General features: G+C 36.3%; 2 protein-coding genes across 2 annotated transcripts in view; one reads left to right on the top strand and one right to left on the bottom strand.

Moving 5' to 3' along the window:
• LOC104768088 lies at positions 3,333–5,124 on the bottom strand. The gene is made up of 6 exons (XM_010492021.1): positions 4,955–5,124; positions 4,330–4,459; positions 4,161–4,244; positions 3,958–4,041; positions 3,627–3,863; positions 3,333–3,485 (listed from the first exon to the last, which is right to left on the bottom strand). Exons 1-6 carry the CDS (start codon positions 5,122–5,124, stop codon positions 3,333–3,335), a joined length of 858 nt encoding a protein of 285 aa, XP_010490323.1.
• LOC104766913 (pentatricopeptide repeat-containing protein At2g15980-like) overlaps positions 8,931–14,545 on the top strand; it is a 7,611-nt gene continuing 1,996 nt past the window's right edge. Inside the window, exons 1-2 of the mRNA XM_019240976.1 lie at positions 8,931–9,087; positions 9,184–9,636. Coding sequence (XP_019096521.1) covers positions 8,931–9,087; positions 9,184–9,636 — 610 coding nt within the window. The remainder of the gene's footprint in view (positions 9,088–9,183; positions 9,637–14,545) is intronic.

Raw genomic sequence — 14,545 nt, 5'->3', positions numbered from 1 at the left:
GGGGGGGGGGGGGAAGCTAGGGCTGTAAGAGTAGTGAGAAGGAAGGACCATTGCACTGAATCAAACGCCTTTGAGATATCGATCTTAATGGCACTTTGTGGAGATACCGTTGGCTTGTTATAATCTTTAACAATCTTCGGAAGCTAAAAAACATTCTCCATCAACAATCTATCTTTTACAAAAGCAGACTGAGTAGGAGAGATAAAATCCGGAAGGAGCTGTTTTAGTCGATTGGCAATAAGCTTTGAGATAATCTTATATGTGACATTGCAACATGAGATTGGACGATATTCCTTCATCTCTTTCACCTCCTTTTTATTAGGGGTGAGCGCCAAAATAGTAGTATTAACCCCTTTGGAAAGAAAACCAAACTGGAGGAAATATTGAACTAATGTCACAAAATCGTTTTTAACTATAGACCAGGATTCCTTTAAAAATTCCACTATGTATCCATCTGGGCCCGGGCTCTTCTCTTGTGGCATCGAGAAAAGAATTTCCCTAATCTTAGTCTCTATGATGTCATTCTGCAAATTAGTCCTCTGTGCTTCTAAGAAACGAAAATCAATCAGGTCACAATTAGACTCCTCTGTAGTTCCAGTATACTGCGCTGGCTTATACCGCAAGAAAGTATGAAAAAAGCGAACTGCTTATGCTTTTATCCCCTCTTGTGTGTCTGCAACAGAACCATCCACACATGTGACTTCTTTAATAGCATTTCGAACCTCACGAGCCGTTGCAGCATTGTAAAAAGCTTTATTGTTACCATCACCAACGCGTAACCAATGAAGCTTTGACTTTTTTTTTAAATAACACTCCTCCAGCTCCAAAACGTGCAACTAGCGGCTATAAGCTGCAGATTCGCGACGCATGTTCTCTTCCGTGGGGTGGGTTAGAGTCTCACCTTGGCAGTGACAAAGAGTAGAATAGACCTCCCTTGTTTGCTTTTGTTAAATCTCCTAGTCGATCACGGCTTAAAGCTTTGAGCTTTGGTTTGAGTGCTTTTAACTTTTTGAAGAAACGAAAGATGGCAGAAGTAGAGTGGTAAAGTCGCTCAGTGCTATCCCAGTACTCCTTAATCAAAGGTTTAAACCCGGGTTCATGGATCAAGGCATTAGTGAATTTAAACGGCTTCTGTGGGTGTGGAGTATCTCCCCCTATCTTAATACGACATCAGAGATGGCCAGTGCAGCCACCTGGCTCAAAAACTCCATATGATTGCTGATATTTGTGAATCCAAGCAGCGTTGACAAGCACCCTATCGAGCTTCTTACAAATTAATTACCCTTGCCTCTTGCTTATTACACCAAGTAAAAAGAGGTCCATGAGCCTGCATATCCGTGAAGGAGCAGTATCTGACAACCTCTTGAAAGTCTCGCATACCCGGGGAAACAGGTAGACCATTGTCATAGATAGAATGCTCCGCACCTTCTAATATATCATTAAAATATATCATCCAGGGTTTACTGCGAACTATAGGCAAATCCTGATGGTTTTTCAGATCATCCCATAAGAACTTCCTCCCCTCCACAATATTCAAAGCATAAACAAAGGATACTAAGAACTCCTCCTCCATACCTTCAATCAAAATTGAGCAGGTTATGAATTGAGCGCTCGTAACAAAAGGAGTAACTCGCACACATGAACTCCATACAACCCAAATACGACCAAATGGATTGGAAGAGTAATTTGACAAGTAAGACCAATAAGAGAAGACAGGCTGGATAATACTAGCTGCTTTACCTTTTTTCACTCTTGTCTCAAGCAAGCAACCAAACTGAAACTTTTCATGCTAAATCCATTTTTGAACAAGGGAATGTTTATACATTTTGTTGAAACCACGAACATTCTAGAAGAAGCTCGACATAAATTATTGGTGGGAGGGTCTCCTAATCTGAGCTGAATACGAGGATTGTAACCGAATTTAGAAAATGTTTTGGAGGTACGAGGAATGGATTCTCGCAAGGGAATACTACTCTTTTTGTGCTGTTTTTTGAGATTGATATCCAGGGGAACAAAATCTGTGGTTACCGTAGGAGCCACGTTGCGCGCAAGGTCTACCTCAGTGGAGGGAATTCCTCCCTCAGCGGCATCATCATTCCCCATTTCCTACCTGAGACTCACCCCAACCACCTCATCCTCCTTTGTTCCACTAAGGACAGAGTAAGAGTTTGACAAGAGTGAGCTATTTCCATGTTGCAGGTCTATAGTTTTTTTCCCCGGGCTATGAGTTGGCTTACTTCCTGTTTTTTGAGGAGTGATCCAGCCTTGTTCATTCTCTCGGTCCCCTTCCTGTACTGGTACCATTGCAAAGTTTTTTAACCCTCTGTCCTTCTCCGTATCCGCCAAACCAGTATCCGCAGAAATCACCACATATGTCTTATTGATCCGCTTAGAGCAAGATGTCTCAGGAAGCTTTGCATCAGTAAGGCAAGCGGTCTCCAAATGGTTTCATTTACTTCTATGAATCACTACAAGAAAACATGCGTTTAGCGACTCCAATATTGGTTGCTAAACAGTCGCAAACACCTACTTTGCAACTAATAAACGACTATTTGAGATGGTCGCAAAATTTGGATGTCTCAACATGGTCACAAAATTGCGACTGAGTTATGACACCGTTATATAGTCGCCAATAAGCGACTCTTCACAGACTCTTTATATTAGGAACCTTTGGTCGTAAACATAGTTACAAGTCAGTCGCAAATTAGTGATTAAATTGTGTGACCATTTTAAGACTCCTTAGCTGTTGTCGCAAAGTAGTCCTCGTATATTAGTAACCATTTTGCCACTAATCTGATAGTTTTACAGAAATAAAATTTGTCGCAATTTGGTGACATTTTAGCATATAATAAACATGTTTTATCTATAAAATTTGGAAAGAATCACAATAAATTAAAATTGAAAACCAAATCATTAAGAAAGATATCATAATCATTCATTAAACAAAAAGATTAGCATAATGATTGTATTATAATCATTTATTATCCAAAAAGATCATCCTAAAGAAAAACAAGTAATAAATCCAAACAGGCAATTCATGTTTTTATAGAAAAGAAAATGTTTAGAACTTGAGTAAGTGGAGAAAGGGGATGTGGTGGCTGGTGTTGTATCTAACGCGGTGGCTGGTGAGTACCTGACACGGTGGCTGGTGGTATGATTCAGGTGTGGAGTCTTCAGGTGTGGTTGCTGGTGTAGTTGCTGGTACTCTTGGTCGCAAGGAAGCAATAAAAGTCTCAAATCCTGGATCTTTCTCTTTCATGTAGGTGAGAAGCTCGTCATTTGAGATTCTTGATGCTCCTTATCACGTCGGGCATTCTCAGCATCTAGATGAGCTATCTTGTTGCGAAGTTGTTTTTGAAGCTCGAGAAGTGTTTTGGTGTTGATGGAGAAGATTTTGCATAGCTTTCCTTCCTTTTCCCTTTCCTAAGTGTCTCAACAAGAGATCCAAGACCAAAAAGGTTTCCCTTCTCATCTGTTTGAGTACACTAAAACAAAGAAAAACAAAAGCATTTCGTTATTTAAGGCTACAAACAAGTATTAAGAGACCAAAATGCTCAGCAAATAAAGAAATCATGCGGATTATGAAAACCAAAATGTGGATTATAAGAAACCAATGCTGAGAGTACCTTAAGAAAGATTTCATTCTTTTCCTCAATGCTGAGAGTACGATGACTTGAACGTTCAGAAGAATTCCCTGAATTTTCTGGACCATCATCGTCCACTTCACACAGTTTCTCCTCTAATGTTTTCTCATCAGTCTCAACTGCTTGTTTAGCTTTTTGATCAACAAACGATCCGTCAGCTCGAGTATGTGTCTTCATGAACACTTCGCCAAATGATACCGGATGACCCAATTCTTCCTCCTACAAAGAAATAGTAAAATGTTAAAACCATGGAAGCAAGGTGTTAAAATCATGGAAGCAAGGTGTTAAAATCATGGAAGCAATGTTAAATTACCATTTCTTGATGAATTTGCACATATGATTTCTGACCGGCAAGGTGTTTGTGGACTCCAAGACCACCACGATCGGAGTTGCTGCACTGTTAAGCATTTGAACTCCTCTCCATTACATCAGGTTCGTTCCAATGAGCACACATCTCAGCCCACAGTTCTCCACGAATCCAAATAGGTTTTTACGACGTTTTTTAGCTTGACTAACAATTCCTTTCATTCGTTTCTTGGCTATCTTTAAGAACCCCTCTTTAACAAGCTCATTTATCTCAGTATCCCAATAGAACTTCCGCTACATATTACAAATGAGTTAAGTTAATAATGAAACTAAGTCAGTTATGAGAAATAATAAAACTTTGAAAGCTATAAGACATTACCGAAAATGTCCTGAAATATCTCTCTTGAATAGGTGTAGGAGTAACCTTCCAACTGTAGTAAGGACCATCGAATTTCTTTCTAAATATTCCAGCAATCACCCAAGAAATTTTTCCTTTGTGCCTGTTAAACCTGTCACAAAACAAAAACAGAGTATTAGTCTCTATAAAAACATTGTAACACTAAACGGATGACTTAAAGAAAACTAAGCAAACAAAGTAAAGAAAACTTAATCATACAAAGCAGTCCTACACTAAACTTAATCAAACAAAGCAATCCTACACTAAACTTAATCAAACAAAGCAGTTCTACACTAAACTTAATCAAACAAAGCAGTCCTACACTAAACTTAATCAAACAAAAATAAGTTATTAGTCTCAACCAAACAATCAAACACAATCAGTCTCAACCAAACCACTAAGTGAACGTAACTTAATCAACAAAAACAACCAATCTCAACCTACCACTAAGCGGATGTAACTTAATCAACAAAACAATCTTTACCTACAATAAAACAATCTATCTCAACCTACAACAAAACAATCATTCTCAACCTACAACAAAATAATCTATCTCAACCTACAACAAAACAATTTTAACCTAACACTAACCGCAAAGAGATATTACCATAGAGACTCAACGCCGGGGATGGGATCGACAGACATAAGTGGTAGATGTTGTCGGCCTGGAAGAGCTAGCAAAACATCTAACTTTTCTTGGTAGTCTTGGGCTGGATTAGGATTAGGGTTTTCTTCTTCAGCAGGATTGGGGTTTTCTTCGTCGTAATCCTCTTCCATATTTAGGTCTGGTTGTTCTGGTATGAGTGGAGGAACAAAAGCCGGTGGTTGAGAAGCAATCCGTGGTGGTTGAGATGCAACACACGGTGGTTAAGAAGCAACCCGCGGTGGTTGAGAAGCAACCCGCAGTGGTTGAGAAGCGACCTGCGGTGGTTGAGAACCAACCTGCGGTGGTTGAGAAGCAGGAGGCGGTGATTGAAAAGCAGGAGGCGATGGTTGTGTCCTGGGCGGAAACTGAGACGACATAATTCTATTTGAATTAGTCACGGACTGAGAGGAGTGATTCGACGTTCGACCTCCGCGTGAAGTTGAAGCATTGGAGGCCCGATTACCTACGACAGAACTGGGTCCCCCTGTAGTCAAACCATTGGAGGGCCTATTAGTTGCGGCAGAATTGGGTTCCCCTGTAGTCAAACCATTGTAAACCCTGACAACTCCTAAGGATCTGCCTCCGCAACCTTTAGGCTTTCTAGCACCAGCCATTTGAGAGGAGAAGAGGATAGATTTGAGCAAATTTGAGAGGACAAGATGAGAGATTCGAGAGGAGAAGAAGAGAGAATTGAGAGGTTTTCGACACTTCGTCGAAAATTAGAAAGAGATAAAGAAATCCTAAATGGATTCTTAGCCTTGTAATTAATGAAGAGGAGTCGCAAATTGGTCGCAAAAGAGACATATACTAAAAAATATGGGGGGGCATACGACGCGCCTAAACCTTGGTGTTAGACGCTAAACAGTCGCAAAAGTAGTTTCATAGTAGTCGCAAAGTTAGTATCAAGATAGTCGCAAATAGCAAGAGTCGCAAAGTTAGTAACAAGTTAGTCGCAAATTGTTACTCTATTGTGATTCTCAGACTTTAGTCACAATACAAATTTTTGAAATCTATCATTTTTGGCCACTTCTATTGATATCAATTAACAATATGGACTCATGATTGTCTAATATAGTATATGAAATAGTTTATGAGCTTAAAATATTGTTTTCATATCTTTTTTATGCAATTCTATGAAAATTGCAAACCTTCTTAAGAAATAACATATAACTCTTTATAATATTTAGATATTATGAAATTTTTGTGTCTAAATACTGAAATGGAAAGCTTTGACAAAGTTTATATGGCTGATATTGATCAATTCAAAATGGAAATATGTATAGAAACATGCTAACATTTCTCTAATGTGAAATTTCAAATTCAAAAAATTGAGAGTTGCTAAAGAGTCGCAAAACAGTATCTAATTCAGGTGTTAGACGCTTAACAGTCGCAAATGAAATTGCAAAGTAGTCGCACAGGTGGTAGCAACTTCGTCGCAAAAAATAGGATTTGCGAATTCGTAACAAGTTATGGATAAATAAACTTGTGACCGGATTATACGTTCCAAATTTGTGACGCTTTGTTTTTGATAAATTATTGTCACTGAACAGTCCAAAATGCGATGTTTTTGCGACTATATTTTGTACGTCGTAAATATGCGACTGTTTTGCTTCTGCCTTTACTTTGGTCGGTAAACAATCTTAAATGACTCGCTAAATATCGCAATTTTTTGCGACTGAAGAAAGAGTCACAAGTGGTAGTTGCTAAACGCAGGTTTTCTTGTACTGAATCTTTTTGTCCATTTCATAGTGGCGTGGACTCTGTTTTCTTTTGGGTACATTTTCGATAAGAAATATTGAAAAAAATGCAATGATGTGAAACAATTGAATATAATCCACATTAAAAAAAAACTTAGAGACAACCATAATATTTGTTTTAGATAATTAAAGGAGAATTATCCATGCTAATCCCATTTTTTCTATGATTATCAGCTATACCAAATATACACCACCACATAACAAATATGCAGACTTTAAAACTGTCACGTAAGCAACACGAAACATTGCCATAACATAATCTCCGAAGGCCCAAACAAATATTTGTCATGTTGCAAACACTCTAACCATCCTATTTCGATGTTTTCTTGCCGGAGTCCGATGTTGACCATCGTTTGGCTCCAAAAAATATTCAAAAAAAAAAATATTTTTTAAAGAATTTTTGAGAAATACCATTTTTTATGTACTTTTTTTCAAAAATACTCCTTTCATCTATCTATTTTCAAAAATACCCCTTTTTAATATGAAAAATTATAAAGTTTTATGTAGTTCACAAAGTACTTCTAGATAATAACTAGTATCTCTAGACTCAATATAAATGATTATGAAGTTTGAAAACATTTTAAAAGGTTTTTTACAAGGTTTTTACAAGGTTTACAAGGTTTTTAAAAGGTATTTATATTGTATTTATAAAATATATATAAAAAATTTACACACATATAAAGGTAATTTGTGTATATATTTATAAACTTACACACAGATTTTGAAAGTTTGCAAATATTTGGTGGTTTTTTTAGTAAAGTTTGAAAGAGGAGATATTTTTGAAAAATGGTATTGCAAAAGGGGTATTTTTGAAATTCCCTCTTTTTTAAATAAACAACTGAAAATAATTAATTATTATATAATTTTACTGAAATATATATTAAAAATATACCATATATTATATATATATATATATATATATATATTAGAGCATCTCCCATGGTCCTTTATTTTTAGCTCTATACTCTATTAAGTAATTTTTGCTCTAATCTATCTCTATTTTTAGTTTTATAATAGAGATTGCTATTTTTTCTCTATAGAGGAACTCTATTTTTTTCCTCTATAAATAGAGTTGAACTATTTTATTTGCAAAGTATTCCTCTTAATCTTTAACTTCTTTTATTCATGACCAAAATAAATAAAATAAGTATTTTTAAGAACTAATAATATAAATTTAAGTATAAATATTTATTCTAAAATATTTGAGTTGCAAAAGATAATTTGATGAAAGTGTTACAAAATTCAAAGTAAATTAGGTTAGTTTGCATTTTTTTTTAAATGTGTTAATTGTAAAATAAAAGTAGTATATATTTAGAATATTCTTTTATAGAAGAATAAATAGGGAAAACTGATTGCCTGTCTTTTGGAGAGGCGGGATAAGAAACCGATTCGGTGTCGGTTAGAAAAGAGGTAATGATAAAATTAGTTGCCACTGCGGTACCGACTTTTGTCATGTCATGTTTTCGGTTGCCAAAAACAGTCACGTCTCAATTTACTAGTGCAGTGGCAAATTTTTGGTGGAGCTCGGGCAGTCTAGGGGTATGCATTGGTTAGCCTGGGAGAAGTTATGTGGGAGTAAGCAGTTGGGTGGTTTGGGCTTTCAGAATGTTGATGATTTTAATTCCGCTCTATTGGCTAAACAATTGTGGCGGCTGATTGAGGCACGTGACTCCCTTTTGCACGGGTTTTCAAAGGCATGTATTATAGGAATTCAAATCCTATGGATCAAATACGTTCATACTCTCCTTCCTATGGGTGGCGGAGTATCATTTCAGCTAGATCTTTGGTACACAAAGGAGTTATTAAACGAGTTGGCTCTGGAGAGTTCATTTCTATATGGACTGATCCATGGATACCAGCTCAATCCCCAAGACCAGCTTTGAGCAAGGGTCCTTTCCAGTATTAAGGAAAGAGTATCATCATATCACCTATGATTACTCAAATCTCATATATTAATTATATTATTCTATGTAATTCCTTTAATTATGTCATTTGATTATGGTTTGTGCTTATATATAAGTTGTATCATTCCATTTGATAATATACAACAATATAATACAATCATATTCTCTCTATTCACATCCATGACCCTTTGTTAAAAATTTCACATTTCATTGATTGCCGAACTAATTCCAGAAGATGATGTTTTGATAGGGGCCTTACCATTGGGTAGTTCTCAAATGGAAGACTCTCTAGGTTGGTATTTTACGAAAACCGGGAAGTATACAGTTAAATTGGGGTATGATACAGAACGTTTGGTGAAACAGAGGATTTCTCAGGTTACTCGGTATGGGTCGGACATCACCCCTCTCTTAGCGGGAGTTTGGAGGGTGGCCTGTCCACCGAAGATTAAGCATTTTATGTAGCAAGTCTTATTAGGATGCATATCGGTTTCGGCAAAACTGAAGAGGCGGGGCATTGCTTGTGATTCAGGTTGTGCTAGATGTGGGGCTGACGAGGAAACAATTAATCATGCTATTTTTCGGTGTTCGCCAGCTCGACAGGCTTGGGCTTTAGCTCAGGTGCCGGTTGGACCAGTTTCTTTTCCTACAGACTCCCTATATGCCAATGTGGATCATTTCCTGGGTTCGTCCAATCCGGGTTCTCAAGGAGAGGATTTTCCTTGGATTATGTATATATGGAAGGTGTGGAATGCTTGCCTTTTTGAGAATCTTATGGAAAAACCAGAGGATGTCGTTCGGTTAGCGGTGGGGGAGGCGTCTACATGGTTGCAGGCTCAGACAGAGGATGTGGAGGAGGATATATCCCAAGGTCCCAGCGCCTCTAGTGTTCGGGAACCGGGGCATGTAGGTCACTTGTCTACTGTTTTCTCAGGTTATCGGTGTTTCGTAGATGGATCATGGAAAGCATATGATGCTTTTGCAGGTGCATGATGGGTGTGTTTATCCTCTCAGGATGGTTCGCCGACGAGGGGCGCCGCTAATTTCCGACGCAACCTCTCCCCATTGCATGCTGAAGTAGAAGCCTTTGGCTTTGCGGTGCATGATTGGTCATGACTATCGAGATGTGGTTTTTTATACAGATTGCTCAGACTTGGTCAAGATGGTGTCTTCTCCTCAGGACTAGCCGGCCTTCAAGACATACCTCGACGATATCAAGATGGAAAGGGAGGAGTTTTCTTCTTTTTCTTTATCTCTAATTTCAAGAAATGCTAATGTAAGTGCGGATTCTTTGGCACGCTACACACATACGTTTTGTTTGTAAATGATTTTTCTTTCCATTAGTTCTCATGAGCTAATCTATTATTGTTAGGAAAAAAAAAAAAAAAGAAGAAAGAAGAAGGAAAACATTAGAGTAAAATAAAGATCTTCCATTGTAAAAGAAAAATAAAAAAAACTATTGGAGATGGTCTTATAAACAGAAACTCAAAAAAGACCTAATTTTCTTAGTAGTTCACCTTACTGCACTATTCCTTCTACTACTCCCTCGGATCCCTCAAACCCTATATATACCATATATGGATTCAGATCCTCTTAACTTGACGTATGCACACAAATTGCAAACTATGTATAATTTGTATAACCACCTAACAAATGTAAACCATATCCTTTTAAATTGAATATTTCAAAAAAGTCGATAACTTAAATTAGATATTTTGAATATGAGATTCATACAACGAGCGTTTCAACTGAAAAATAAAAAGGCAGTTAACTTAAATTAGATATGACTGAATGTGGGATGACTCTCACTTATATATATAACTATATAAGCACACTTTGTAATTTATTTTTAATTTTAAAACACCATCTAGGATGAGGAAATCTATTCAACTCTCCTTCACTGTTCTAACTTTCTTCATCATTCTTGTGTTAGGTTTGTATTCAAAATTAAAATCTTTTAGATATCTAGATAGTTTTGTTCTATGATTATGGGACTATACCATTTTCTTTTAATCTATCAATTCTTTTTTTTTTGAAATGTCAAGTTGACTATATTATATAAAATTTATGTCAAAATTATTTTTCATTACACATATTTGTAATATTAACTATTTCAAAATCATACCAAACTTCAAAAACTGAGTTCAAAAATTTGTTGCGAAACCTATAAAATCGATTTCCAAAATCATTTTTGGGAACGTCTTCACCAATTTTTGTTAGTTTCATTAAGCTTTCCTTCCTTTTTTCTTTGTAATGTATCATCTTCTTTTACGCCTCATGCCGCATGAAATAATATTATAAACTACATTCCAATTTCATTTAAATATCATCAATGTCATGTAGTTTTCTAGATGAAAATTCAAGGCACCTCTATAATAGAATAATCTTTATTATATTATAAATATTAAATTTTCCTCGATTAAGCACGATTAAATATTAAACAGTTTTTTTTATTAAATATACAAAAAATTCCTGAAAACATCTTTGTTCATGAAAGGGAGAAAAAAAAAAACAAAGTTTGCGACTTTAAATATGGAAACTGATGATATTTATATTTGGTTAGTACAGTATCAGGTGTAGTAGAGAATGTGCAGCAAGGAAAACCAAGACGACGACAATGTTAAATTTATCTCCAAAACAATCAAAGAACTGTGTTTACCAACAATGTGATACCGCGTGTCTTAAGAAGAAGTTCAAAGGCGGTGGTCTTTGCTCTTCCACTGGGTGCGTCTGCCTGGATTTTTGCTCTTAAATTACAAAAGATCATTTAGTCATACATTTTACCGTGAGACTCTTATAATAAGATAAAATAAATCAATACCAATATTACTGTTATCATGTTATAATATCATTTTAAACATAATATTAGCTAATTAATTCGAGATTTTTGTTTCTCTGGTAAAGGTTCAACATATGATGTTAATTTATTTTGCTCAGAATAAACTATACTTAATATTAATTGAAATAAAATAAGAAGCGAGAGTGAAGCAGTTTTTTTTTGGCGATTGAGTGTCTCTCTATCTTGAAGAGTTTATTAGTAAAACTAACGATGAGAAATTCCCATTTTACACATGGTAATGCAAAATTAATTGCTTAGACCAATTTTTTAAGTATGAAAAGTTTCATTTTTTCATATTGTTTTTATAAACATCTATAGAACATATTTATTATAGAGAAAGACCATATAATAACACTAAACTAAGTTTTTTTCTAAAGTTAACACACACTCTTTAATTTTCTAAAAACCAGCATTTGTGAATATTTTATTTTAAATAACAAAATTAATATTTTCTGTTTTTATATCAAATATTAAAATATCTTCTATTTGTGTTATACTTTGTTATCGATGTGTTGATGGGATAATGATGGTGGTTGTTGTGACACCGTGGTTTCAGAGACTTACGAAGAGGTTTAAAAGAATTGATTTGGCCACCTATGTGAGTAAAGTGCATTTATCTTTTCAGTCTAGGGTCCTGAGAGAATTCCACAGTTAAGCGTGCTTATGCTGGTGTAGTCTCAGTAGGATGGGTGACCTTCCGGGAAGTGACTGTCGGAACTGTGCGAGTGAGGACAAAACACAGGAAAAGATCATGTGGTAATTTGTAGGGACGGTAATAAGTCTTTAAAACCTCCCGGACGTAGCAAACCGGCCGTCAGACATGGATGGGCTCACGAGCCTAGTGAGAGGACGTGAAGCCTATTAAGGAAAATTGGGCCCTGGACAGAGATTGGACATGGGGTCCACTAAGAGGTGGCGGTCGGGACGACGTTACAAGTGGTATCAGAGCCGAACCCAGAAGAGTGTGGAGTCGGGTGGACTCACACTGTCGGGGGCGACGGTCTTGGTGCGCAACGAGGACGTTGCGATCTGTTAGTGGGAGTGAAATGTGACACCCCGGTTTCAGAGACTTGCAGAGAGGTTTAGAAGAATTTATTTGGGCACATATGTCACCAAAGTGCACTTGTTTTTTCGGTCAAGGTTCCTGAGAGAACTTCACAGTTAAACATGCTTATGCTGGAATAGTATCTGGATGGCTGACCTTCGAGGAAGTGACTGTCGGAACTGTGAGAGTGAGAAAAAAACATAGGGAAAGATCATGTGGTGATTTATAGGGACAGTAACAAGTCTTTAAAGCCTTCCAGACGTAGCAAACCGACCGTCAGATATGGATTGGCTCACGGGCCTAATGAAAAGGCGTGATACCCATTAAGAAAAATAGGCCCATGGACTAGGGGTGGACATGTGATCCACTAAGAGGTGACGATCGTGACGTTACCGTTGTCGCCGGTGAAAGTGAGCATTCGATTTGAGTTATATATATCTCTTCACTCGGCATCGTCAATTTAGACTTCCTCTAGCATTGTAAATTTCAGACTTCATCCCGTATCATTTTCCTTTTGTATCGTCAATCTCTAACATCATATTCATTTGTCTTCCTCTCGCATCGTTGTTTTACGTATTTATGAATTCTTTTAATTTTAATTTAAACATTGACGAATTAATTGCTTAGACCAATTTTAAAAGTTTGAAATATTCTATTTTTATATTGTTTTTAATTTTATAAACATCTTTAGAACATATTTATTAAGGATTTTTGCTATTTCTGCCATATTATTTCTAATTCTTTTCAAATCTGCCATATTGGTAAAACCTTTTCAAATCTGCCATATTCATTAAACATGGCAGTTTCGGTTTTACCAGATTGCCCTTGTAATTAAGATTTGTCTCGAGGGTGGAAAGATGGGTGCGTGGTAAAAAACATTTACGGAGTGGTGGACAACATATTCATAATGGAACTTGTCCACCAAACACAAAGTGGACAACAAATTAATACTACATAGTTGTCCATCATTTGGGTAAATTCATTAAACAATTAAGTAATAGACAGCATATTAAAAATGAATTGAACTAGTTTACCACAATAAATGTATAGACCAAATAACAAGATATGCGGATAGAAAATAAAATGTATACACACAAACATAATGATAGACAATTTTCATACTCATGATAGAAAATACTAAAAACACAACGATTTTGTCTACTGAGTTTTTATGTTGTCTACCACCCGATTATATTTTGTCCACAATAAACGATTTTACATCTATTCCATAACAATCGATTTTTCAGATCTAGTCCATAACAAACGATTACAGACGACAATAAAGGCTGGTCTATGAAAGACTGCTACAGGCAACAATGCACACACACCGGAAAAGACATACAACGGAGAAGACAGACCCGCGACACACACTGGAAAAGACAGACAACGGTACCCTCCGACGGCGGCCAACAGTGTCGAGAAACTCATCGACGTTTCTGCAAAATGAGAACGTCCCAAAAACCTTCCCGAATGAGAACTTACTTGGCACGACGGAGAATATAAAGTCAGTTAAAGTCAGCGGAATTTTGGATTTTTTAAGAATGATTCGAACAAGATACAGAGAGCCGCATGAGAGAGAACAACAACAACGTAAAAGAAAAAGAGGAAGACGATTCAGTTTCGGAGTTAGGGTAAGAAAGTTAAATTTTTTAATTTTTTATGAGATATTTACTACAATTGAGACAAAGGACAATTAGATAATTCTATTAACACCCAATGCCATATGTACGACAGTTTCGAAAGGCTGAAACAATTATGACACATTTGAAAAGATTTAACTGTTTATGGCACATTTGTTAGATTTCTCTATTTATTATATACATTCTAAAATTACACCAAATTTTCAAATATTTAAATATTTTTTTAGTGATATTTTTGGTCAACACTATGAGTCTATGACTAACGGAGTGTCTTGAGTTAAGTTTAGTTATCAAAGACCGAGACTCGGAACAGAAGAAAAACCCAACTGATGATACTAATAAAGCGGATCATCCACCCGACCCGGAAACC

This window comes from Camelina sativa, chromosome 19 (genome assembly GCF_000633955.1).
Source record: "Camelina sativa cultivar DH55 chromosome 19, Cs, whole genome shotgun sequence".
NCBI classification, from domain to species: domain Eukaryota; kingdom Viridiplantae; phylum Streptophyta; class Magnoliopsida; order Brassicales; family Brassicaceae; genus Camelina; species Camelina sativa.
Note: the sequence above shows the minus strand (reverse complement) of the source record. Positions and strands in the feature narration are given on the sequence as shown.

What these genes read in the sequence shown, in the direction of transcription:
- LOC104768088 (XM_010492021.1), bottom strand. Translation starts at nt 5,124, where the DNA reads ATGGAAGAGGATTACGACGAAGAAAACCCCAATCCTGCTGAAGAAGAA. An exon ending in GATATTTCAGGACATTTTCG is followed by an intron (nt 4,245 to 4,329) that starts GTAATGTCTTAT and finishes TGTAATATGTAG; the next exon opens with CGGAAGTTCTATTGGGATAC. An exon ending in AGAAACGAATGAAAGGAATT is followed by an intron (nt 4,042 to 4,160) that starts GTTAGTCAAGCT and finishes AATGCTTAACAG; the next exon opens with TGCAGCAACTCCGATCGTGG.